This window comes from Lasiodiplodia theobromae (genome assembly GCF_012971845.1).
Source record: "Lasiodiplodia theobromae strain AM2As chromosome Unknown scaffold_38, whole genome shotgun sequence".
In the NCBI taxonomy this organism is placed as follows: domain Eukaryota; kingdom Fungi; phylum Ascomycota; class Dothideomycetes; order Botryosphaeriales; family Botryosphaeriaceae; genus Lasiodiplodia; species Lasiodiplodia theobromae.
This window is the reverse complement of record NW_023336517.1, coordinates 41,300-65,955: the sequence shown is the minus strand read 5'-3', so window position 1 is coordinate 65,955 and position 24,656 is coordinate 41,300. Positions and strand designations below refer to the sequence as shown.

Sequence of the window (24,656 nt, the reverse complement as noted above, 5' to 3'; positions counted from 1 at the left end):
TTCTGATTGTAACTGAATGAGCTTGGGCCAAGCTCTCTCGGCCTGTGTAAAACGATAGCAAGGACACAAGAATGAAGGTCGCAAAGTACTTGTGTTCATCCTTTTTAAACGCTCGCAACATCGTGGGACCAGTACCCAATCGCAGCTCCACTTCAGACCCATCTGTGATGGGTACAGACAAACTGAGGGCGACTTCTTTCCTGAAATCATCTTCCATGCTCTTTTGAACCTTGGTGTAACCAAACAAGTTGGCTAGATCTTCTTCGACAACTATGTCGGACCCCGCTCTGCTAAGGTCTCTAGCAAAGTTCATCAACCTGCTTGTCGCAATCATAGTGGTTTCCGCAATAGTACGAAGAGGAAGAAGCTTGGTAATTTCGACCGAGAACTGGACATAGTGAGGCATCCTTTCGAAGCGAATAAGCCCGAGTAACAGCGACGTGGGTGTATAAGAGGATGATAACGTGAAGGGGATGTTGAAAATTTATACGAAAGATTCGAGACGACGACAGGAGCGACAATGAGTCAAACGTAGAGGAAAGGCAAGAAGGCTACTTTTAGGTCCACACAGTTATATGAAAGGATATAGATGGGGCAGATAAAAATAGCAAAGATTGATACCGAGGCAAGTATAGCTGGAGATTCTCTGAAAATTGGTAAATTCTAATCAACTCTACTATGCTGAGTCGCCTTTTATATGCGTAGCAAGGTAAAGTTTCTATGACCGTCTAATTAGACGTTGAGGATGAATCACGTACATAATGTTTATTATCGCCACACTCCGCCCCCGCTGATAGCGTAAGCCTGCTTGGTTGTGGTCGAATCACTGGCTGATGTGTAATAGCCGGTGAGGCCCTACTAATATTTTGCCGCCAATGGCTACTCATCATAGATTCTTCGTCATCAGTCATCATGCCAACCCCGCCTTTAATGCACACCCTCTGAGTCGCGGCCCAATCATTCGTACTATTGCTATCAATCACATTGCTACTTAAATACGTAATTCCATGCGAGAGGATGACGATCAGTAAATTTATTTAGATTCCCATCTCTGCTGCCTTCGGTCTCGCGTCCAGCTCTACCGGCTGAAATACTCTACCTGAGTGCTCTAGCTCCACAGGTGTACTACTGCTGTGGGTGTAATAAACGGTACTGCTATGGCCGCTTACCTCCGCAGGGGGTAAATACTGAGGATTTATCGGCTCATGCATCTCGTGAGCACTCGAGGGCTCTTGCTGCCCGCCTTGCTGTTGCTGCTTTCTTCGCCTCATGAGACAGCAGAACATGATCGCCGCCGCCAGCAGCCCAACGAAGCCCACCACTCCCCCAACGACGCCGCCGATAATGGCGCCCGTCGAGACGCCACTACCTCCAGTTCCTGCAGTACTTGTCGAGGTAGTCGCGCTATCCGACGTCGAACTCGCCTCGGTGCCAGATGTTGAGCTGGATGATGACTCGGTAGTAGAATTCACATCTGCACGCGGCGCTGAGAGGGCGCTTGCCGGTGCCCATGTGACATTGACGCTCCACGACGTCGGCTCACTAAAGAAGGTATCCACGGCCGTCACGGCGATAGTCGTCCAGTTGTTCGGGCCCGCCGTCGGCGTGGCATCGCCATCGTCATCGGCGTAGGTGCATGCAAAGTCAGCAACGCCCAAGGCCGGCCAGGTCCAACGCGCGCACCGCGGCGATGCAGTCTCGGTGCAACGCAGCGCCATGGCATCGCTGCGGCAGGCGCTGTCCGTGCAGGCCGTCGACAGCTGTGTGCTGTCGTAGCAAGTCGAGTACCAGTTGCAGGTCGCGTATGACTCGGCGCAGCAGCCGGCCATGCCCGGCGTTCCGGCCGTGGAGCTGAAGAAGACGCAGCTGTAGGCGCCGCCGCAGTACAACGCCGAGTCTGACATCACCTGTTAGTCCCTTGCTTCTGGCCTGGCTCCCGTGGGGCCTTACCAGCGTCCGTGTTGATGAAGCCACAGGTGTCAAAGCTAGCGGTCGAAGAATCCCGTTTCTGCAGTGCAGCCTGGTTGATGGATGGGCCTGGCGTTATCCTTGGTTGAGCCACCGCATGCTTTCCGAGTAGATCTTGGCCATGTTTCCCAGCTTGCGTGATTTCGGGCTTGAAAGAGGTGGCAGCGATGGCGACGGCGAAGTGCGACCACGCGTATAGCGAGGAGAAGGCAACCATTGCTGCAACAGGCCCGAGGGCTGGTGGTTTCGGCGAACACTGCGAAACATGGGGCAGAGCAGGCACCCGCGAATATATAATGAACGGGTGTGGAGATGAGCGGAGCTTTCCATCCTGTTTTAGGCAGGGTCGTTACAGCACATCTTTTTCCGGTTAGCAATGCTCCCGACCGAGCTAGGGAAAATCCTTTGGCGTTACCGAGGGCGCCTACCAATCCGAATTCGAGTAAAAGAGCCGCGATCGTCCCCTATACCGCACAATTTCCTGTAGATCTTCTAAACTGTGTACGTGAAAGCTTGATATTTAGCCCCTATCGATCGTTGCCCGGGGTCATGAATGGGTGGTTCGGAGTCGGCACGGACGCGGACACGCCGTTGCAGCTCGGCAGGGAACACGGAAAGAGATGGAACGAGCCGGAACCATGCATTCCAAGGTCCTGTGGCATAGGAAGGAATAGCAAGATATTATAAGTTCAAGCGCATCGTTGCAGTGCCTGGTAAAGAATTCCAATGTGCCTATCTTTTTGTGGTTGGGTGGGTCGTCAGTTGAAGGTTTTGGGGATGCGGAGAACCCCACTTTTTGACCATGGTGAATCCTTGTCGAGAGATTCGATGGCACCGACGATAACATCAGACGTTGATCTCTGGAGCATATTGCACGTAGGGGGTGTCGGTGCTGGACCGGGTGTACGACAGCGTTCCCAGAATGCATGTGGTGTGAGCCAATGAGTCACAATCTTCTGTCCCAGCAGCTGAGACTCAGCTGGGCCGGGTTTCTTTCTAAAAAGCTTGCAAGGCAATGTTTTCCCACGACGAGATTCCCATGGTGCATACATTCGGAGTCACATCTCGCGCATTAGCGTCCCACCAAAATTTCCATCCAATCTCGAGCTGATTTGAAGGCACAACAAAGTTTTTGGACCGAGGCGCGGCGGAACGGAACGGGCGCAGCGAAAGGTGAGGCACAAATCCACGAGGCTTACAGGCTCCTTAAGCGACCGAATCTCGCCGCACTGCATCTGAATCAGCCTCAAATCCTTACTTAGGCTATTGCTGACTCGCCTGCTCCACAGCCACGGCGCACATACCCCAATAATCAGCCCACTCTCAACCCCGCGATATATTTCGCTGACCCCCAAGGCGACCTCTTTCACTCTCCTTTCTCCTCTATTCCCCTCGCAACCCACCAAAATGTCCGGCGCATACTTCAAGAACGACGGCGTCGACCTCTTTTACGTCGTCGAGGGCACTGGAGCTCCCATCCTCCTCCTCCACGGCTGGACCTGTGACCATCTTGATTGGAGCTGGCAACAACCGTTTCTCCAGTCTCTCGGATTCCAAACCATTGCAATCGACCACCGTGGCCACGGCCGCTCCGGCGTTTTGCCCGGCGATAATTATGGCCCCGAGATTCTCGCCGATGACGCCGCCGCGCTTCTCTCCCACCTTGGCGTCGAGAAGGCCATCGTCATGGGCCACAGCCTCGGAACCGTCGTGGCATCAGCGCTGGCGGTGCGTCACCCAGAGAAGGTGAAGGCGCTCGTCCTTGTCGATCCCGTCTACCATCTCTTCTGGGAGGAGCTGGAGCCCTTCGTCGCCTTTATGTGTCAGCCAAACTCGCCACAAAATGCAGCCACCTTCTTCGACCAGGCCTTCTACACTGACTCCAGTCCGGCGTGGCTGAAAGCCTGGCACCGACACCGTACCCTGGGAAATCCGCCGCACGTTGTCTCCGCCGTGATGACGCAGCTCTATGCGCAGGAGAACAGCATCGGCCGCAAGGAAAATTCTGTTATGTACAATAGGCGGCGGGCTTGCCCGCGCCTTGTCACCTGCATGGAGCAAATGAAGGCAGATTTGGAGCATGAGATTGGTTTGAATCCAGCGACAGATAAAGTTGAACTTCTTCCGTCCGGGCACTGGCATCACCAACAGGATGCCGACGTTTTCAATGCTGTGGTGAAAGGGTGGTTTCAGGCACAGGATCTCCTTCCAAAGATCAACAACTGAGAGGTGACGCTTTGGTTTCGGACGCATTCTTGATCACGGGTCTGAAGAAGTCTCAATTACATCTGAGCAGGCCAGCCAATGTGAACCTCGCCGTCTACGAACAGGCGTGATCCCGCGAGGGCCAGAAATACACTGGTTTGAAAACTGCGGCTGAGTGACCACAGTCTACAAGCTCCGCTGGACTATCAGTTGGCTCAGTACATTAAATACGGACGAAGGCCAGCAACCTCGTAACCTTTTCTTGCCGTTTGAGATCCGTATAAACACAATTTAGTGAAAATCTGGTGTGGTATGCACGCCACGCCGAGTTTGCTCTCGCCCAGCTTGCCATTTTACAACCTCAAGTTCTAATATCGATTGTTGAGAATACTGCATGCTGTTATTCATGGCTCATGAGCCAGCACTCCGCAGCAATGGGGATTGCGTTGACGATGAAATGATTGGTTGGTAGGAACAATGGAGGCGTTAACCTGTTGGCCAATCCCGCCATCTCAATGGTCGATGGCTACATCCATCGGCAAATATGCCCCGCAAAGCTTACGCGCCATTCCTACAAACAGGACGTAGGTGGAGCATGCTCGATAGCGATACGTTGATCTGGTGCATACCCCACCGTGAGGTTACAACATCTTTCCGAGATGTGTAACATCACATTACCAGCCTTATCACTTGACAAATGCGCATGCAACATTCGCAGGCGACAAGCTGACGTGAGAAAAAGGAATCCCACGGAAAATAATTTTCTGCCATACGTTAGTTGATTGGCGACTGCGTCGGCATGGATGCACACGAAACCACGGCCTCCTGATGCCCAGGATATGTCGCTGGTCGTAGCCCCCGGAGGGTGGAGGACTCGAATCGTCTTAATAATGCTCTCAGACTTCTTCGCTAAAAATAACCTTACTCCCCATTCTACCATCTTTACTATTTGACTTGAGGCCATTTTTATAGACTACAGCTTGAACCAGCTGGTCGGGAAATTTGAGCAGAAACCGATGCTAATGGCAAGAGCAAGATAGAGCATCAGCGGCAGAGATTCGAAGGGAGAGGGCCAAAGCCGGTACACACCCAAGGTAATGCTCAGCCGCAGGTTGGGCCTTGACAGATAGACTAGAAGTAAGCTTTCCGAGTTATTGTGTTTGCCCCTCACGTCCATGTTGTTTATTTCATTGATGATGTCTGAGTCGTATCCTACAATATAGGTAGGGTTGCGGTTATACAATGACCATGCAATTGAATAAGATGGCAGCGATGTATTCGTCAGCTGATAATAGTTGTCCCGCGTTTCCGTGGAAGCAGATCTGACCTGAAAACATATTTCACCAGATCCTGCGTTCGTCCATCGACGTCGCTAAACACGGCATCCAATACCAAGACCTCCACGCTATGATGGAGAGCTCGTGCCGGTGTAATTTATCGACCCTGTCCACTGCTAAGCACTTGGTTTCAACCTCCAGAAAGGCTGTCTGTATTCTCGGCCAACATTGTCGACTGTATGAAATTTATTCAGCGAGTAGCTGCAATGTGTAGAAAGCCAATACTGATGTCCTCGATGGAAGCATTGAACCAGAATAGGACCTGGTAGCAGTAGCCCATAGGGTTCTTGAGTGTAAATGAAATCTAGCACGCTCATGTGTATAGAAACCGCATTCTGCAGAAGATGTACTACATACAGGTAGGAGAATGAAAATCAAAGTGGATAGCGCTTTACGTTCGTGTTGTCGGTCCTGTCAAGTCATTGCTAAAAGGGGTGTGGCTGGCGCTTCTTCTGCACGAATAGCCAGTGGACGCTGTAAGCGACTTCCTTCATGATATCCCAGAAATTCATTGCGTCAGCGAAGATCCTCAAAGCTGATCCCAACGAAGTAGGCTTGGCCACGAAGCTCTTTGGTGAGCTATCGATCTCGTCTGCCGAGCCACCCTCACGATCCGTCAGCTCAGTCGCGGATTCTGACAACACCTGCATCGGGTTCTCAATGCCGGCATCTCTGTACCCACGCCATGGGTATGCCCAGAGATGTATGATGGCCGCGATGGCCATCTCGATGCACAGGACCATGTTCGGTATGCCGATATCCAGAGATTGATAGGAAATTTTGCTCGAGGGTTTCATTGTAGGGGAGTCACCCGTAGTGAGCTGGTTGAGTATGAACTGGGAAGAAGAGATGGAGTGTCAGTGAGATGATGTCCATTCTAGGTGAGGTTCCGCTTACTGTCTGCACGTAGCTTAGGAAGACGACGAATTTGATTGCCAGGAACTTCAAGAATGGATTGTGGTGTCGGAGCGACTCCTTGAATTGGAGGTAGAATTGCATCAGGAAGACCATGGCGATAATCAAAGAAATTATTTGTATGGCTTTGACCTGGTACGGATCACGGCGTGTCAGCAGGTGAGTGGGCCACAAAGTGCGCAAGCCTCTTTTTTATTCCGGTCGTGACAGAGTTTACTCACCCAGATGGCCGCGTGGCTGGTGCTCTTTGATTCGGCGCAGTATGTGTCGGTGGCCTCGGTTATAAACGTGATGAGTGTAGTGCAGAGCTTCACTACTGAATACTGGAATACGCCGATCGTGATGACCTAGAATTTCATCTTAGCAATATTCATGTGCCATCGGAAGGACAGTCGTGTCTTACATGAATATAGGTAACGCCACTCCTGGGAGTCCGGAAAGGGCCTCTTCCCTTGCCACCGGTGCACATGTTCAACCATTTGATTGGTAGAATCCAGCTGCGTGGCTCAATCTCCTTGAAACGTTCCTCCAACTCCTGTGTTGTTGGGGCCATGTAACGGCACAAAAGGACGAAGAAGGATGCAAGCACGAGTGCCTCATACAGCTGGTGTACCGCCTCCAGGTAGACGTGATGTTCGTAGTATTTAATGGCAAGGCAGGAGGTCAAGCCGTAGACTGGGACCATGAAGATGATGCGGACATTTCTGCGATCGGATATGATGAGCTCTGTTGACTGTCGGAGTCTCTGGTGGAAAGGTGAACCTACTGCTTCTGTTCCAGTGGCCTGTTGTAATTGGTGATGTGCCGAAATATGAGGTAAAAGGACAATAGGCCAGCGGCAATGGTGAAAGCAGCGGCCAGAGCGATGCTGAATTGATGGAACGTGAAGCCACCGATAGAGTCCTCTTCCACCACTGTGCGGCTTGTCAGATGACCGGCAGCACAAGACGACGACAGAAAAACTTACAAGGCAAGTCCAATTTAGAAGGTCCGCACTTTCCCATATTGTCTTGCTGATGAAGCGATGTTGTGGCTGCAGAAATGACGGCTATGGCTTGAATTAAAGTCGATGGGCCACGGGAGCTCGGGAGAGAAGCAGCCCGGATAATCAATCAACCTTACTGTAAAGGTTAAATCAAACTAGTTGTCGTGTCCCACACAGCCTCCCTTGTCACAGCCTCGATTGCGTCTGTGCGCTGGTGGCCTAGTTTCCGGGGATACGGGGTATCCAATCCGCGTTCGTGCTATACGCGCATTTCGGATACAGCCGTGCACAGTCGCATAAAACGCGGGTATGGATACGACAGCGTCTGATTGGCGTGCACAATCGGGTATCGGGTTACTATTAAGCTGTGAACCGCTCCCTCTCGTACGAAGTGCTTCCCGACCTCTTTTCCTAAGCTTTCCAGCTGTACACCACGGATATCATACAAACCGAGTGTCGGATACACAGCCTCACGCGCCCGAACCGATGAAGCTGTCAAGATGCATCATAGACTATATATGCCCCGGTGTCGATGGCTAAGTAAGTCGGCTTCATCAAGACATCAACATCCTTCCTTTTATCTTACTCCACCACGTTTCTTGTTTTCCTACTTTTTGTAGGCCAACAATTTTCCAATCTTCATCTGTGCTACCATGCCTCTACCTTATGCTGCGCTTTTACTCGTCCCGTGCCTGCTCTTTGCCGGGCAGGCTTTCTACAACCTTTTCCTCCACCCGCTGCGCAAGTTCCCCGGGCCTGCGCGCACAGCCGCATTCAAATGGCCGTGGTTCTGGCACAAGGCGCGCGGGACCCAGGTTGCCTGGATCACCGAGCTTCACCGGCAGTACGGCCATGTGGTTCGCGTTGCGCCAGACCATCTCTCCTACACCGATGCCGAGGCCTGGAAGGACATTTACGGCCACAAGACACCCGCTGGACGCGGTAACTTGCCCAAGGACCTGCGATTCTACCCTCAACCCGTAATTGGCAAGACAGGAATCATCACGTTAGTGATACACTTCGCAGAGGTTTACCACACTGGCTGACGGAAAATGCAGGGCAAATGACGCCGACCACTCCCGCGTGCGCCGCAGTATCGCCCACGCCTTCTCGGAAAAGGCGCTCATCGAGCAGGAGCCGATGATCCGCCACTATGTCGGACTGCTCGTCGAGAAACTGCGGGATGCAGCATCGGTACCGGTCGGCGACAATTCCATCGACATGGTCCGCATGTTCAATTACACCACGTTCGATATCATGGCGGACCTGGCGTTTGGCGAGTCGCTGGGTCTGCTCGAGCGGGCCGATTATGTCCCCTGGGTTGCGTCTATCATACAAACCATCAAGGCCGCCGGCATCATCGGAACTCTCCAGAGCGCCTTCCCGCTGCTCATGCCGGTGCTGATGAAGACGGTTCTCAGCGGCATGCAGAAAAGCCGCTACAAGCATAGCCGCTTCGCGCAGGAGCACGTCGACAAGCGACTGGCCCGTGAGACGACGCGGCCGGACATCTGGACGTTTGTGCTGCGCAACACTGCGAACGATGCGGCCAAGGGCGGCCTTTCCCGCGACGAGATGCACGCCAACGCCGCCGCTTTGATGGGAGCCGGCACCGAAACGACGGCCACGGTGCTCAGCGGCGCGTGCTGGCTGCTCTGCAACAATCGTGACAAGCTGGACCAGCTGAATGACGAAGTGCGCCAGGCCTTCGGCTCTGCTGACGATCTTAGCATGCAGACTCTGGCGCGGCTGCCGTACCTGAACGCCTGCTTGCAAGAAAGCCTGCGCATGTTTCCGCCGGCGCCGCTGGGTTTGCCGCGGGTTGCTCCACGGGGAGGAACCGTCATTTGCGGAAAGCCGGTGGCTGAGAGGGTAAGATGAACCAGTGACGCTGCCTACATTTACACTCGTCTTGGCACATCGGTGTGTGATCAAAGCTGACTCTTTTTTAGACAACCGTGTACGTGTCCCACTTCGCCGCCTACCACAGCGCGTCCAACTTTTACGACGCCTACAACTTCCACCCGGAGAGATGGCTCCCAGATGCCGATCCGTGTTTTGCCGACGACAAGAAAAACGTCATGGAGCCTTTCAGCTTTGGACCAAGGAACTGTGTTGGAAAGAAGTAAGTCAGCTGGATGTGACGCCTCTTCGAATGACTTGACTGACATACTTCTGCTCGGGATGTAGTCTTGCGTGGCACGAGATGCGCGCCATTCTTGCCAACATTGTCTTAAACTTTGACATGCAGCTTTCCGAAAAAACGGGCAAGAACTGGATGGACCAGAAGGCATATTTGGTTTGGGACAAGACGCCACTTTATATTAACTTGAAGCCGGTTGTCCAGGATGTAAAGGCCTAAGTTGGAGACTGGCTGTAAGCTGGGTATTAGAATGGTTGATGTACGCTATTATCGCTGGTAGGGACCTGGAAAACTATACTAAGATTGACTCTGCAACGTTTTTAGTATAATGTAACCGTAACCGCTTCATCCTACGGATGCGATATGATAGAAATAGTGCACAGCTGTGATTTCTCATAGGTGGAGAGCTACTTTGCAGGTACGATGTTCGGGCCTTCGAAGACGCCACGTAGGATGCACCGGCTAGAACGCTTAGCGGCTCGAAATGCTTTCATGGCTCAGCATGACACGCACATCCGCAAGTGATGGTCAAGGTGAGAAAGGGATGGTGGCGCACTGGTCAGGGCAGAGCTTTTTAAGAGCTTCTTTAGTTCCCAGAGCGCACACTGAAGCTCTTCATGCAGGGGCATATCGGGCACTCAGCAAAGAAAGATTCGATTAGAAGACGTTCCAACGCCGCTGCTGAACTGGCATACCTGCATTGACAGGCGCAAACAGTTGTCACCTGGAAGTAAATATATTAAGAGAAGAACACTCGAATATTAAATCAGTCAGTAAGAAAAGAAAAAGTCCGGGTGCCTATTCCCCACCTCATCCACAGTATACCTCCTCAAGCTCTCTCCCTTTTCCCCATACTGGTCCTTCACCTTCCTCGCATTTGACGCTCTCAAATGAACCATTAACACAGCCGCCGCAACCCCTGCCAAACAAACCCCGCCTAACGAGAGGCTCAACCCCTTCCGATAATATGGCGGATCGTTGAACGCCTGGTTCCCCCCAATGGCCACCGTCTGCGCTACAACATTGACCAGCGCCGCGGCACTGGCGCGAAACGTATACCCAACCTGATTGCTCGCCATCCACACCATGCTCAGCACGACGATGGGATACGCGCAGCATGCAACCAGGCACGTCGCGACCAGCCTTCCCGTGTTGCCTGTCAGGCCAAGTAGCAGGGCATACCCGACAGCCGCCAGGGCGGCATTGACACAGATGACGACGCCGCGTTTTCGGAGCCTGTCGGAGATGATGCATGACGACAGGATGCCGACGAAGGCGGCGGCGTAAACGACGATAGCCATAAGCTGCGCCTGCACTCCGGCGTAGCCCAGGCCTTGTAGTATGGCAGGCGTAAAGTTAGACAGGGCGCTGACGCAGAAGTGTGCGCCGGCGTCAATGAGGGTGATGAGCCAGAACTTGGGGTCTACGAGGACCCTGAGGATGAGCTTCGGCCGGATGCGGCTGTCGCCGGTGTTGTGCATGGCCCGGCTGCGTGCGAGGACGACATCTTTCTCAGCGGCGGTGAAGAAGAATCGGATGCGCTCGGGGGTGCTGGGGAGGAGTGTGAGCACGACGAACGCCCAGGCTATGGGGACGACGCCTTCGACCAGGAAGATCCACTGCCAGGCCGACCAGCCGTTGGCGCCATCGAGGGTGAGCGTGATTGCGTAGGCCAGGAGACCGTTGCAGGAGCCGGCGAGGGCGGTGGTCGAGGCGAGGATGGCACCACGCGTGGCGAGCTCGTTGTAAGGGTACCAGAAGGAGAGGTACAAGACGGCGCCTTGGATGAAGCCTTCGGCGCAGCCAATCAGCGCCCGAATAACCATGAGGGCGGCGTAGCTCTTTGCTTCAACGGTGCAGGCGGTAATGATTCCCCAGATGATCATAGCGCCGGCGAACTGTGGCTAAATCAGCTGTGAAATCCAAACTAGCAACCGGAAAATATTACCTGACGTGGCGGCCCGATCTTTCTTAGCAACAGCGTCCCAGGGAGTTGGAACAGGATGTATCCAACCAGGAAAATGCTCGAGACGTTCGAGTACATTTGCGCTGTAAGCCCGAGATCTTCATCCATGCCAGCAACCTTCGCATTGGCCAAGTCGGAGCGTCCCTTTATCGTCTGTTAACAATTGCCATTGTGGCTGGAAGGCTTTCATACCATTTGAGCTAGGAAAAAGACAGAGCACAGCAGCGGAAGGATTGCAAAGTCAGTTTTCCTCCTGACCCGCACCTCCAGCTTCCGCGTCTCTCTGTCCAATTGGCTGTCACCTTCCTCCACGGCCGGGTCGCTAGAAAGGGGTATCGCCTTGGTGTTATTCATTTTGGTGGGCTGAAGCTAAAGTAAATCTCAACAAAAAATTGCGAAATGAACAATTGGTACGCTGAAGAATTAGACGTGCAAGAGCGCTTCTCCTTATAATAGCCATATCCTCAACAATCACTTCGCACACAGCCTCGATGATTTCATTGCACCGCGGCATTTAGGACGCGTAAATATTTTAGCTACAGGTAAGCAGGTCTCAACTTGAGCCAAAGACAACGGCGGAGGCAGTAGTGTGCTCGGAGGCTGAGCATCAGCAAAACTTGGCGCCAAGGTGCGGGTTGCCAATCAAGGAACCGACTTGCGACGCAAGCACGGAGTCCGTGTCGGAAGTCCGTGTCTGAGTCCGTGTCCGACGTAACATTCCACCACATAACCTTACGCGGACTGCAGCGTTGAGAACTGATTGCACATGAGAGCTGTACAGCCGCGGGGTATGCAGAACATTGTGCAGCATAAAAGACTAGACTATCTTCGAGTCTATGTTGAAGCTTCAGCGGCTTCAATCTTCAATCATGTCCGACGGGAATTCGCACCACAATGGCCCATCACCCCTCTGCCACATCGTCACGCCGGTTGGTATGCTGGGCTTCGGATTTGACGAGTTGCAGACCGCAGACATGCTGGCGAAGCTTGTAGCAACAAACATCCCGACCGCCATCATCCTCGACTCGGGATCCACGGACAGCGGTCCTTCGAAACTGGCCTTAGGATCCATGTCGTGCCCGCGGGAGGCGTACACCAGAGACCTTACAAAGCTTCTGGGCATGGTTGACACCTTCCATGTTCCCTTGATTTTCTCCTCAGCTGGCGGCGATGGAAGCGATAATCATGTGAATGAAATTCTACAAGTCATTGAGGAAATTGCAGAGCAGGAGAAGAACGAGTTTGCTCTCTGGCCTGATTCTTTACAAAATACCTTGGCTAATTATACTTCAGGCACTGCCGCTTCAAAACCGTTGCCATCTTCTCAGGCATCGAAAAGACCTTAGTCCGCGATCGCCTCCGAGCCGGTGCCATAACCGGCTGTGGACCATGCGTGCCTCCCTTGACAGAAGAAGACATTGATTCAGCCCGCACCATTGTCGGCCAGATGGGACCCGAGCCTTTCATTGACGCCATGACCGCGCACCCTGACTTCGATGTCATCGTCGGGGGCCGCGCGTACGACCCTGCGCCCTACATCGCCTACGCATCCTTCCTTTCCATCGGGCTCAAAGACAGCGTGAACTCAACTCCAGTCGAGGCGCTCTTGGGAGGCTTCTCACACATGGGGAAGATCATGGAGTGCGGCGGCATCTGCGCAGAACCGAAATCACACGGCGCCGTTGCGAGCGTGTACCAAGACGGCACGTTTGATATCACCCCTCTAAGTTTGGAGGCGCGATGCACACCGGTGTCCGTTGCGGCGCATACGCTATATGAGAAGAGCCGACCGGATCTGCTGCACGGTCCCGGCGGCTACTTGGATGTCACCAGCGCCACGTATGAGCAGCTGGGCGATGGCAGGACTGTCAGAGTGCGCGGAAGCTCATTTCATTCTTCAAAGAGCGATGGGATGCCGTATCAAATAAAGCTGGAAGGAGCAACGACAATTGGATATCGGTCCATGTTTATGGGCAGCGTCAGGGACCGTAAGACGAACCTTCCGCTTTCGACTTGTACTCTCCAACTACACTTCATTCTTTTACTTTTCTATTCCATGTTGCGGCTTTAACACAACCTTCTCTACTATATTGCTTGATGAGAAGTGATGCTAATCTGAGACAGCAATCCTCATCGACCAGCTGGACACTTTACTCGAGCGAGTCAAGGCCTACGTGGCTGCACAGCACCGCGATCATTCTGGCTGGGAGCTCGACTTCCATGTATATGGAAAACAGGTTCCGCCAAGCTCGGAAATATTCCTGATCGGAGAAGCTCTAGCCTCTTCGCAGCAACTCGCGACAAGTTTGGCATGCACTGCCCGCATCGCCACTACTGTGAGTTTGTATTCCTACTCCACGCCCTGAGAACGAAACGGCTGATCTGTGGAAGCATGCGGCGTACCCGGGACAGAAAGCAACCTCAGGGAACTTTGCGTTTGGCATCGGCGGGAAGACGGAGATCCCATTGGGACCATGCCCGAAGTTTTCAATTTACCATCTCATGGATCTGAGAGATGGGGAAGAACGACTTCAGCCAAGCGAGGAGGCCCAAGATGGTAGCTGTGGTGAATCCTGCAGCACCAGAGCTGCAACCTCCATATTTTCACATACTGTGTCAACTTTTGGTAAAGGAAGAGCCCGGCAGTCTTCACCCCTGGACAGGCCATTTCCTCCCCCTCAAGCCTTGAAGAATGGGATAACCAGCCAGCAGAATAAGCCCATCGCCTCCCCAAGTCCCAGACCATCACACCCCAACAACCATGTTTCCCCCACAAAGCTGGGCCATCTTGCGAGTGTCCTACGGTCCAAGAATGCCGGCCCGTACGAGATCACCTTTGACATCATGTTCGACTCCGAGTCAGTGTACAATCTGGTCCGGCAATTAGGCTTACTGAGCCCGAAGACGGCGGCGGATGCACTAAAGGTTCCGCAGAACGACATCATCTGGTGCGGATTTTTCGACCCAGCCCGAGCGTTCAAGGTGACCATACCGCGCGTGAGAGCTGGGAAGAAGGTGGCCGCAGGGAGCTTTATGGAGGATGATGCGCACGGATCGCAGCAGCATTTGGGGCTAGTGAATTTAGAGCTTTCGACAACGATTTTAGAGGGGCTGGGGAAGTTGGAGGTGGTGTAGGGTGTGTTTTTAGTCCTCTTGCAAAGTTTCCTTTTATATATATGATGAACTCGATTGCCAGAGCTGACAGCTTCGATGATTACTCCTTTTCTCCCTCGCCGTACAGCCGATAAATCGAGTAGATTGACTAGTCGCACGTGTATGTAAAGAGTACTGATGTAGTGATGACTGGTGTAACGTGGAATCAGATAGGTCTATACCAATGGGAGGGTGGATTTCCTTTTGGGGCGGTGATGTTGAGTACGTGTGCGACGAACACAAGCCAAATAGTCTTTTATTTATAGTCATTCAGGATCCAACACGATTGCCTCGATCAAATCAGGCAGCGCTTCTAGTATGGTGTCGTTTCCCCTCAGATACACAACGTCCTCATCCGCGTCCTCATCATTGCCTGGATGATGTTCTTCCAGCCAGGCGGCATCCTCGAAACGCTCTTTTCGATTCCAACCCCACTTCTCTTCTTGTTCAACAAAACGTACCAAAGCCGGCTCAGGCCCACCGTCATAGTGGGTATCCTGGTACAAATCTCGAAGGAACATTTCTTTCAAAGGCATCTTCTCTCGAATCAGCAAATCCAGAAAGCCCTGGAAAAATACAACCCAGTCAGCGCTCTGCCAATCTTCACCACGGTGCAAAGTGGCGCCACAGAAGGATAGTAGTTGAAGGGTGTTTGCACAAGGCTCGATGAAGTGCAGTAACTCCCAGGCGGATGGAATGTTGAAGCAGTACAGCTCTAGGCGCTCAAGGGATGTGAATCGTGTGGTGGAAAAGGCCGGGTTGATGTCGTATTTCCAACCATCACTCCAGCCATACTGAGCCTGGAGATCCAGGCGAAGCGAACGGAGATGGGGAAACAGCGCGAAGAAACGGCGCAGTGGCGGCATTATTGCGGGATCACCCGACTTCAGCACCAGAGAAAGAGTATTGAGGTTCGCAAACGAGGCGGCAAGGCCGCGCCAGAAATCATTTTCGTTCTGCATCGGATCTTTCTTCTCTTCCTCATGACCCACTTCCTCCATTTTAACGGTCCCCACTGGTCCCCCTGCATTGTCGCTGCCGCGTCTTCCACCGCTTGAGGAGGCACTGAAAATCTCTGCTCCAGGAACCAATCCCGCGCCCGGCCTCATGCGCATCTCGAAGCGGTCCAGCGACATTCTCCCTTCCACAGCCGCAAGCGCTCGCATCACGGTGTTGACAGTGCGCTGTGGGCAGTCATCTCCATACACTGGATTTGTGCCTGATCGATCCGACGCCTGCAGGCTGCCTGGCAGGATCCGTAACGGCGCAACTGGGCTCAGCTCGGCCGGCACGATCGCCACTGTGTTCATGTTCTGCAGCAGCACCAACACTGCTCTGAGCAGCGCGACGTCATCGTCCGTTGCTGTGAGGCGTCGTTGTGCCTCGGAGCTGGAGTTCGCGGCGATGTCAGCGCCAAGAGGAGTAGGCCACTCAGAGATGATCCCAAGCTTTTCAACCTTGTGTGCGTAGCCTGGATGCTGACATGCAGCGAGGAAAGCACCCAGGCATGGCCTGGTAAGGTTGGTGACTGTAGTTGCAGCTGTGACAGGACAGAGGTTGATGAACGTGTCGTGCAGTTGAGTGTTGAGATTCCGGCATGCAAGGCGGAGGGACAAGACATCGTTGGTGCCCAAGAAGGTTGCAATTGCGCATGTAAGCTCAGTAGGAAGCTCAGCACCGAGATATTGCCGGGTTGTATGCGTGTCGGGATTGCTTTCGGCGAGTTCCTGCGGCTGGAAAGAAGACTTTACGCTGTTTCGCCCGTGGGAAAAAGTCATGGCCTGTCGCTATTGTTGGTCGTTGCTGCTACGTGTTGCTGGACCGTCGTTGCTGAGTCGTTGCTGTTGCTGCTGCGCGTTGCTAGTAGGAGTCGCCACTGGGAACTCCTCGCTGCAGGGAATTGCTGCTGAAGTCGATGCTGGTCTAGAATTCATGGCAAATCTTGGCATTCTCTCATGGCACGCGCCCCACCCACATCTTGATTGCCAAGGAAACGATGAGCTTTGGTGCCTGACAATTCTCGCATCTCATCCGGTTCGATTAAAGGACAAGTGCGATTCTTAGATTCAAGGTTTCCCTCTTAGAAACCCGAGTCTATTCTACCAGAATTGCGATCACTGCGGCCACTTCTATAACTGTACTTTCTCACGTCTCTACTGCACAAAGCACAGGTCTGTAGAAGACGCCCCTGGATTTCTGACGCTCCCGAGGGCCTGCAGCACGGCGTTGAGGCAATTATTTCCAGGTAGTGGCGCGTATTACATTATTTTTGTGCTAAGAAACATTCATTAAATTTACAAATGAAATTTATACTATTTCGTCCATGTCGCCCGTGTGAGAAACGATGTAGTAAGCGTCTGTAGTTGATGTGAGTAGCGTTACCTTCTTCTCACAGTGGTAGAACTTACGAACGATTCCCGGGATCCACCCGAGGCAGCAGAGGCCTATGTTGATAAGAGCATCGGTGCCGAAGTCTCGCTGTAGAACGACCGCCGCAGGTGGACAGAAGAATGCCCAGCAATAGTCGCCAGTTGAAGCCTGCGTAGATACGTCAGAATGGACAGCAGCTTCTTTCATAAACGGACTCACCATAACGCTCGTAAGGCTTCACGGTAATTGCAGCTGTGTTCCTCGGGGAAACTGAGCGCAATCACTAAACCACATTCACCGTCAGCGACGAAAAGGGGTTGCCAAGGCTGTCTGGAATATGCGTACCTTGAGACAAGATTCCAATGGCAGAAATGCCGTGTGGAATATTTGGCAACTGTGGCACGTCGGCTGCGGCTTGCTGAACCCTATGAAGAAACATGGGCGTCCTGAGGTTATTTATTTTGATGAAGGGGTCCACGCAACTCACTCACTCGTGGCGCAAGGTGGCAAAGGCTTACCGGAGCGATAGAGAATTCCCTTTTCTCGAGTCAACATCACGGCTTACAGTAGGTCCGTGCCATGCATGCAGTCTAGGATTCTCATGGACCCACATGGATATCACGTCCGGATCCGCACATGCTTAGGTCGACGTCAACTACCCAAACACACTATTAAGAAAACAGCCATCACGCGGATTTTTGAAGAATTTTACGTCTTATCATGGGTTATCTCTAGACTTGCTGCAACGGCAACAAACACATACGAAAAACGGCCCGAAACGAAATGGCGCGCCGGTAAGCCACACACGCTAGCTGACTTCTAGTACACAGTAGTGCGTCCTGGCGGAGCCGCATGCCTGGCTACACGCATTTTATACTCGAGGCGTTCCCTCGGCTTCCCTTGATCCGGTAAGATCCCGTATTCTTCCGCCACGTGGGTTGTCCGTCCGCCACGTGGTTCCCCAACCGTGATCGACACCGGTTACCGGCCGCCCCAAGCGCTTAGCAATCATAGGAAATTTCATGCTGCATGTGGAAATTGCAGGAAGCATAGAATCGACGTAGAAGGTCCGGAGAAGACCGGCTAGAGCGGTACCCAAGAATAAAATTGTAACAGTGCGACGAAACAAAACCCGTGGGCAGCAACTGCAATGCTCTCGGTGTGAGCGACACAAACCCCTTTCAGGCGCCTCCCTACAGCATGCGTTTATGATCGACAGCTATAAGCGTGGATGCAGCAGCAGTGTAAAGTTCGTCATCGACCAAGCACACTGAACCAACACAGACGAGTGCATGCAATGCTATCAGCCGCATGGCTCGCCCACCGCCCCCCAACTCACTTGTACGCTACCCCTTCCAACGCCGCCGCCGCAGCGTCATCTCTGCCATCAGAGGATGCAGGCATGGACGCTGCCGTTACATTCCCGCCTCACGCGCCGGCGTGCATGAAACCATCGCCTTTCTTTCTCCGTTCGCCTCCTATCTTAATCTCCCACTTGCCAAGGCTCCAGCTCTCTTGGCCCCTTTCCATGGCATCCCTTGGGAACTACTCGAGGTTAACTACCCCAGCTCACACTTTTCAGCTCTTCACTGCTCAAGCCTTTTCGTCTCATCGCCCACTAAGTTGATGCAGGTTTGCGATAGGAAATGGAGTTGACATAACAATTCAGGGGCTTAGTATCTCAAATGGTTTCTCAAGCTTTGCAAAGTGATCGATGCAGAAGTCGACGCATACTGACAGAGACGGGTTCTTGCCAAATGCGAAGTCCGTGCAGCTATTGCTTTAGCATCGCCACGTAGCATTTGAATTTCTCGCATCCAGAGAAATAACAGCTTTGCAAAACAGTGACATTGCGGTTGCGACCAACGCCAGTCATCAAACAGAACCAGGGGAAAGGATGTTGTTAAAGAAGAACTGGCGATGTAATACTTCGTCGGCAATGCCGCCGACCACAGTTGGAAAGCCGCCACTGTAAGAAGACGTATTGTTGGCTGAATAAAACACTTGTTCCATCGTGAGCGGCACTTACCAGAGATGTCTTACTAATGTCTTCATCACGATGGCTAGATGCGGAAGATGGTAATCGGCGTTGACGGCAAAGTGGTGGAAGACAATGGATGGAAACGTGGAGAAGGACGGTTGGCGTATATGTAGCAAACCACATGATAATGGTTGCTACGGCCATGCCCCTCATCTTGCCGCTTTGTGGGTTGTCGAGAAGTTAGCAGCTTCTTCAAAACTCACAACCAGCGGCTTGAAAGTACAAGCTGTTGAATGTTTTGAAATGTGCTTAGTTCGAGGAAACGAGGAGTAATGATGCATCATGTATGCACTGTCGACACGGGCCCTCGGAGGTTCAACGTAAAGTACCGCTGCGCCCGCCGTAGTTTTACGGTAAGCTTTAGACACTTGCAGCTGCTGTGAGACACGATTTTGCGATTGCACGGCAACTACCGCAGAACTAAATGCTTGCCGAGATCCTTCGCCGCGAGCTCCGGCATGGCAGTACGATACCGGTTTTAGGCCACCGGCACTGTTGCCTAAAAGCAAAACCCACATTTCTCTCAACGTATGTACATAAATCAAGAGTGGCGCTCACATCTGCCCTCATACATCTTCAAACTTCTCCAACACCAGGCCAGCCATGGCACGATTCAGCGATCTGAATGAAGACGTACTTACCCTGGTCCTTTCGCACCTTGATGACCACCGCCCGACGCTTCGCGCACTCGCGCTAACTTGTAGCTTGCTCTCCAGAATTGCAACCCCGTTGCTCTACCGCACTGTCAGAATAACTCTCGATGAATTTCGACCCAACCACCACTTCAATCGCTTGCTTCGAACCCTGAACCAGCCAGACAAGAGAAAGGGCGTCGAGCTGACCTCTTACATCCGCAATGTGTGCATGTCCTGGAGAAGCGGCCAGCGTCAGATACATCGTCCGGAGACGGTTGAGTTTCTACATTCCATTGAGACAACACGCAAACTTTCCCTCTGCGTTTACAGGAACCGACGACCGGGACAATGGTTTTCAGTCTTTACAGAAGCCGACCGGCACCGTGTCGATTTCTCCAGACGAGCCGACCTCGGTTTCTGGGACCTGTCCAGACTAAGGCACCTCCGGGAGTTGACTCTCTTTTTCGACAATCCCTTGGACGATCTGGCCCGATTTATGTGTCTTACACCAGTCGATGTCATCTGGGTTTACCATGTTGACCAGGTGCTCCCTGATACCTTCTCCGCTCAGACTCTCCCACGACGACGCAAGCCCCTGACCAAACTTTCATTACAAACCCACTTCTCCTACGAGACTCTAGAGAGGATCCTGGCTGCCTCAGCCGGTGTAAAGCACCTCGAGATTTTTGAACCCGGGATTCTCTCTGGCAACAGCACAACCATTGGCATAGACGGCCTCATGCCCATCATGAGCACCGCTTACTCACCGCAACGCCTTTCCCTCGCCATGGCCCCCCTCTACCAGACGCTCGAAACCCTGGAACTCATCTCCGGCGCCACAATCCAATGGCCGCACCACGACAGCACCCGCCTCGACCTACGCCCTTTCATCCACCTGACCCGCGCCAATGTTGACTCCAAGTTTTTCTTCCCGCCCTCCACTGACCCCGTGGGCCGTAAAGACCTAACACCGCTGCTTCCCCACAACCTGGCCTCTCTCACTCTGGCCTTCGACACCGCCACCACTGCCCTTGGCCCCTCTGGCTCCTCCTACCAGTGGCTCCTGACCCTTGTCCAACGTGCCCCCCAGCAGCTCCCCGGCCTTCACACACTCCACATTCGCGAACAGGACTACCGGGGACAATCATTCTGCCAGGTGTGCGTCCCTGTTTTCGGAATCTACGAATGGGATCCCCCAGCCGATGCTCAATACGTTTTGTCTAAGGTAACAGATATATTGGAAGTAAAAGTAGGGCTGAGAGTGTGGCGCAGAGAAGATCCGGATGATGAGGAAGAAGGCGTCCCTGGCCTCTGTGGGTCGAAAGCGGGAGGTCCACCAGTAAGAGTGCCACCGCCAAGGCCGTTACCCGAGTGGATGATATAACAAAGGGAGTATGCAGCATGATAAATCTCGTAGTCAGTTGAAAGTATAACCGGGTTGATGGTAATCGGCTCACTGTGCATCGCAAAATTACGTGATTCTTCCCTGGGCTATCATTGTCATCCCACTCTTGTCCCTTAAAGGTAACCCTACTGCTCATCCACCCCGCTAAATGACTTCGAAGGCTAGAGAAAGGAACCCACTGTTACACCTTCGTCTACAAACCGCCCAGAACCCCACCCAGCAACGTCTGCAGCAACGCCACCAGTTCCAACCCAATCAGAGCCACCGTATCTATCTGCGTCACCGCCGAGATGAACACGTTCTGGACCTTACATGTGCCCTCTCCCGTCACCGCTACCCCATCCAACCGGTTCTTAATCCAGCCCAGCGCATTTGCCGACCCCAAAATCAACTCAGTCGCGTGCTCTCCAAACGTATTCCGATAATACTCAATCGTCACCTCCCCTGAATTCTCGCTGCAAAACTGCTGGATCACGAGGTCCGAGTCCACGGCGGGCGAGACCTCATCCCCAACAGCCTTGTACACGTACAGCGGCATGGTCGGCACACCGTGCCGCCCCATCTGGCCCGCGACCGCGAGCACCGAAGCCACAGCAGGCTCCTGGAGGATGCCCTCCTGCTCTTCGGTGCCGTTGATGAAGTACGAAAACAGATTCTGCCCCGCGCCGGCAACCGTGTTGCCAACGAGACAACCCCCACCCCGTGAGAAGAACTCGGCCTTCTTCTCGGGAATCAGGCGCTCGTCAAGGAAGTCGGCGAGAGCGGGGTACGCTTTGCTCAAGCCAATAATCCCGGAGAACCCAAGACCGGCGAAGGGCGTCTTGTTGATCGTCACGGCGACGGAAGTGACGTTGGCGATCAGGCCGCCGAGCGCGGTACCCGCAAAATCGAGCTCAGGAGCGTAGGATGGTTGCAGCTCGGCCGCCCACTCGCTGGCGAGCGACCCCCCAGAGTAGCCCCACATGGCGTAACGCGGGGAGGTGCTGAGGCCGGCGTCGGTTGGGCCCGCAGAGAGGGCTGCGCGGATCGAGTCTAGAGTCGCATAGCCGGAGATGAGGCCCGCGACGAAGTGCGCCTGCAGGCCCTCGTAGTCTGGGATGGAGACGTACCAGCCTTGGTTGAGGGAGGCAGCAATCTGCATTGCCGGTGGTCAGCAAGTGGACAAGAGAGTTGTGGGGAGGGATTACTTACGAACGGCGTGTCAATCGACAGCGTGCTATTCTGGTCAACAATCCCACCAAGTCCTCCCGGTGCCGATCCGGACTGCAGCGTGTATGAGGGGCTACAATCTGGATTGGACGAGTCGTACGCCGTCTGGTACGACAACAGCTTCTCCGGGTCGGCGTTGTAGGGCTTGATGAGCGTGCTGGCGGCTGCCACGGCGTTGCCCAGGCTATCAGTTGTCCGGAAAAGGTACTGGTGCACAGACTCAACGGACACGCTGACTGGAAGGGGTAGAAAGGGCTCCAGCTGGTTCGCGACCTGGCGCGAGCGGATAATAGCGCCGGGGGTGTAGTCGCTGATGTTGGCCGGCTGCTCATACCATGGGTCCTGGCTTGGTGGTTGCGGTGCTGCAGCTCGGACGGATTGTAACGGCGCGCTGGCGGCTAAGGTGCCGAGGAGGAAGCACAATAGAACGGAGACGAACATTTTTAGTATGCGTTGGCCGGCTGAAAAACGACCGAGGCTGTGAAGACAAGAAGGTGCTAGTTGGAGGGGTCCATCTGGGCAGCTAGCGTCGCCATCTTTATAGACGGTTCTTTTTTCTTAGTCCTGCTTCTGAAGTGCTTTTTTACACATGATGCCGAATAGCACGTGGGGGCGACAGCCGTACAAGGGACATCGGCTCGCTGCAGTGATGGCGATCTCTATTGAGGTAACACCGCATGTACTTGCCGCCGTTCTTAACACGCGCTAATTGGGCAGCCAGTACGAGTAGTTCCTGAATTGCATGCATTGATAGATTGTGTGCATGGAACTACCCCGCATTGTGATGTGTGGGAGGTGGGGTAACCATGGTTTGCATGCTCAATCAAGAAGCAGCATCGCAAATACCGAGGTATGTTGCGCGCACATCACGAGCGCAAACCTGTTTCAGCATCTTTTCTTTTATAGAAACCGCGGTATTGGCTGTCTAGTGTGTTCAGTAATTTAGAAAAGAAGTTAAACAGTCCGTACTGCCAACGCAGAATCCAAGGTAACCAAGAATGCCTGCAATATTTTCTCTGTTTCCCAATGAAATTCACACCAATTCTCGCTCAGGCCAGATCCAAATTTTGCCTGAATCCTCAGCCTAGAAGAGCACCGTCCAACCACAAGTAGTAACGACTCATACATGCCATCGATGTCTATCACGTTGGGATCAGATTCAGTCTCTAGAAGGATCTCTACACAGCCTCGACGTTTTTCTTCGCCCTTCCTTTTCATCGCACAATGTAGTGGCGTGTCTTCAAGCTTTTTCCCGGGAGAACAAAGGTTAACTTTGACTTTATACTCCAAAAGCAAGGCTACATACTTAAGATTGCCTTCAACAATGCCGAGATGCGATGGTGTATTTCTACAGTTATCCGGTGTTATTAGAGCTTGAAATACAAGGGCTCTCGACAGAGTTTTGCCCAAGTCGACTCCTGCGGTTCCGGTATCTGGTGAGTTGACTTGTCTCGTATTGTGCTCTTCAAACACCTGATTTTTTTTTTCCCGAATTCGCTGGCCAATTATCAACTCTATTTCCTCGCTGGGTTTGGATTGGCTTGCCTTCCAGGTGTTCGACAATTTCCCCCAGGCATTTTATTCTCAACATAGTCGAAATGCTTGTGGTCTTTAAGGGGACCAAGGAACTCTTTCGCAACAATGACGTTTCCTGTACAAGCGGCTTCCCATAGAGATTGTTGGCCACTAGGATTCTAGGCGCATACATTAGCTCCCATTCTGGTGATTATCCCAGCCATTGCCTTCGACCCTTCATCCTACTTCAGAAGCCTGTGAAGGGACGTCTCGCCATCACCACCTTTCGAGTTCGGACTGAGCGCTTTGCTGGTGAGGATATACTTACATATCACGATGCTTCGACTTCTGACAGCGTAATATATCGAAACCACTCATCATTGCTACTTGGTTGGGATATTGAGCTCTGCGTCGTGTTTACCAACAGTATGCTTGATTTCGTGGAGAGGAACACATTCGCTGATGAGTTTGATCACAGGAGTTTGTCCCTTGCTACCTAGAGAATTGGCCACGTCCGCTGATCTTTGTAAAATCTTTCTCAGCCCGATCCGGTCTCCGTAGCCTTGACATGCCATATGGAGAGGTGTGTCCCCTTGCTCATCTGCTGTGGACACGTTGTCGCCCTTCTGAATGAATCGCTCTACCAAGACGACCAGCCCATATTTGGCAGCGCAGTGCAAACCTTTAGCATAGATTTTGGGCTGTCCATCAACAAAAAATCACTTGAGCCACACTCGAAAAGTTGGAGAGCGACCGCCCATAAAGGTCTCCGCCTGAGAGTAGAGTTCGTCCTACAATTCTGCGTAGAT

General features: G+C 52.9%; 9 protein-coding genes across 9 annotated transcripts; 4 read left to right on the top strand and 5 right to left on the bottom strand.

Moving 5' to 3' along the window:
* Positions 1 to 1,037: 1,037 nt before the first annotated feature.
* Positions 1,038 to 2,185, bottom strand: LTHEOB_10354 (uncharacterized protein; the record flags this gene model as incomplete). The annotated part of the gene is made up of 2 exons (XM_035506990.1): positions 1,038 to 1,897; positions 1,951 to 2,185. 2 exons carry the CDS (start codon positions 2,183 to 2,185, stop codon positions 1,038 to 1,040), a joined length of 1,095 nt encoding a protein of 364 aa, XP_035367891.1.
* A 1,190-nt stretch (positions 2,186 to 3,375) lies between these two features.
* On the top strand, positions 3,376 to 4,194 carry LTHEOB_10353 (Alpha beta hydrolase fold protein; the record flags this gene model as incomplete). Its single annotated transcript, XM_035506989.1, has 1 exon — positions 3,376 to 4,194. The coding sequence occupies one exon, from the start codon at positions 3,376 to 3,378 to the stop codon at positions 4,192 to 4,194; it is 819 nt and encodes a 272-aa protein (XP_035367890.1).
* Positions 4,195 to 5,935: 1,741 nt separating this feature from the next.
* On the bottom strand, positions 5,936 to 7,429 carry LTHEOB_10352 (uncharacterized protein; the record flags this gene model as incomplete). The annotated part of the gene is made up of 6 exons (XM_035506988.1): positions 5,936 to 6,346; positions 6,408 to 6,557; positions 6,647 to 6,772; positions 6,829 to 7,129; positions 7,192 to 7,339; positions 7,393 to 7,429. The coding sequence occupies 6 exons, from the start codon at positions 7,427 to 7,429 to the stop codon at positions 5,936 to 5,938; spliced, it is 1,173 nt and encodes a 390-aa protein (XP_035367889.1).
* A 634-nt stretch (positions 7,430 to 8,063) lies between these two features.
* On the top strand, positions 8,064 to 9,772 carry LTHEOB_10351 (Short-chain dehydrogenase/reductase SDR; the record flags this gene model as incomplete). Its single annotated transcript, XM_035506987.1, has 4 exons — positions 8,064 to 8,416; positions 8,469 to 9,282; positions 9,363 to 9,535; positions 9,601 to 9,772. The coding sequence occupies 4 exons, from the start codon at positions 8,064 to 8,066 to the stop codon at positions 9,770 to 9,772; spliced, it is 1,512 nt and encodes a 503-aa protein (XP_035367888.1).
* Positions 9,773 to 10,323: 551 nt separating this feature from the next.
* On the bottom strand, positions 10,324 to 11,873 carry LTHEOB_10350 (MFS transporter; the record flags this gene model as incomplete). Its single annotated transcript, XM_035506986.1, has 3 exons — positions 10,324 to 11,451; positions 11,502 to 11,663; positions 11,712 to 11,873. 3 exons carry the CDS (start codon positions 11,871 to 11,873, stop codon positions 10,324 to 10,326), a joined length of 1,452 nt encoding a protein of 483 aa, XP_035367887.1.
* A 515-nt stretch (positions 11,874 to 12,388) lies between these two features.
* Positions 12,389 to 14,654, top strand: LTHEOB_10349 (Caib baif family enzyme; the record flags this gene model as incomplete). The annotated part of the gene is made up of 5 exons (XM_035506984.1): positions 12,389 to 12,759; positions 12,813 to 13,507; positions 13,644 to 13,855; positions 13,911 to 14,076; positions 14,203 to 14,654. 5 exons carry the CDS (start codon positions 12,389 to 12,391, stop codon positions 14,652 to 14,654), a joined length of 1,896 nt encoding a protein of 631 aa, XP_035367886.1.
* Positions 14,655 to 14,938: 284 nt separating this feature from the next.
* Positions 14,939 to 16,450, bottom strand: LTHEOB_10348 (F-box domain protein; the record flags this gene model as incomplete). Its single annotated transcript, XM_035506983.1, has 1 exon — positions 14,939 to 16,450. The coding sequence occupies one exon, from the start codon at positions 16,448 to 16,450 to the stop codon at positions 14,939 to 14,941; it is 1,512 nt and encodes a 503-aa protein (XP_035367885.1).
* Positions 16,451 to 20,505: 4,055 nt separating this feature from the next.
* On the top strand, positions 20,506 to 21,061 carry LTHEOB_10347 (RNI-like protein; the record flags this gene model as incomplete). The annotated part of the gene is made up of 2 exons (XM_035506982.1): positions 20,506 to 20,943; positions 20,996 to 21,061. 2 exons carry the CDS (start codon positions 20,506 to 20,508, stop codon positions 21,059 to 21,061), a joined length of 504 nt encoding a protein of 167 aa, XP_035367884.1.
* A 255-nt stretch (positions 21,062 to 21,316) lies between these two features.
* On the bottom strand, positions 21,317 to 22,773 carry LTHEOB_10346 (Lipase secreted; the record flags this gene model as incomplete). The annotated part of the gene is made up of 2 exons (XM_035506981.1): positions 21,317 to 22,258; positions 22,315 to 22,773. 2 exons carry the CDS (start codon positions 22,771 to 22,773, stop codon positions 21,317 to 21,319), a joined length of 1,401 nt encoding a protein of 466 aa, XP_035367883.1.
* Between the last annotated feature and the right edge of the window lie 1,883 nt (positions 22,774 to 24,656).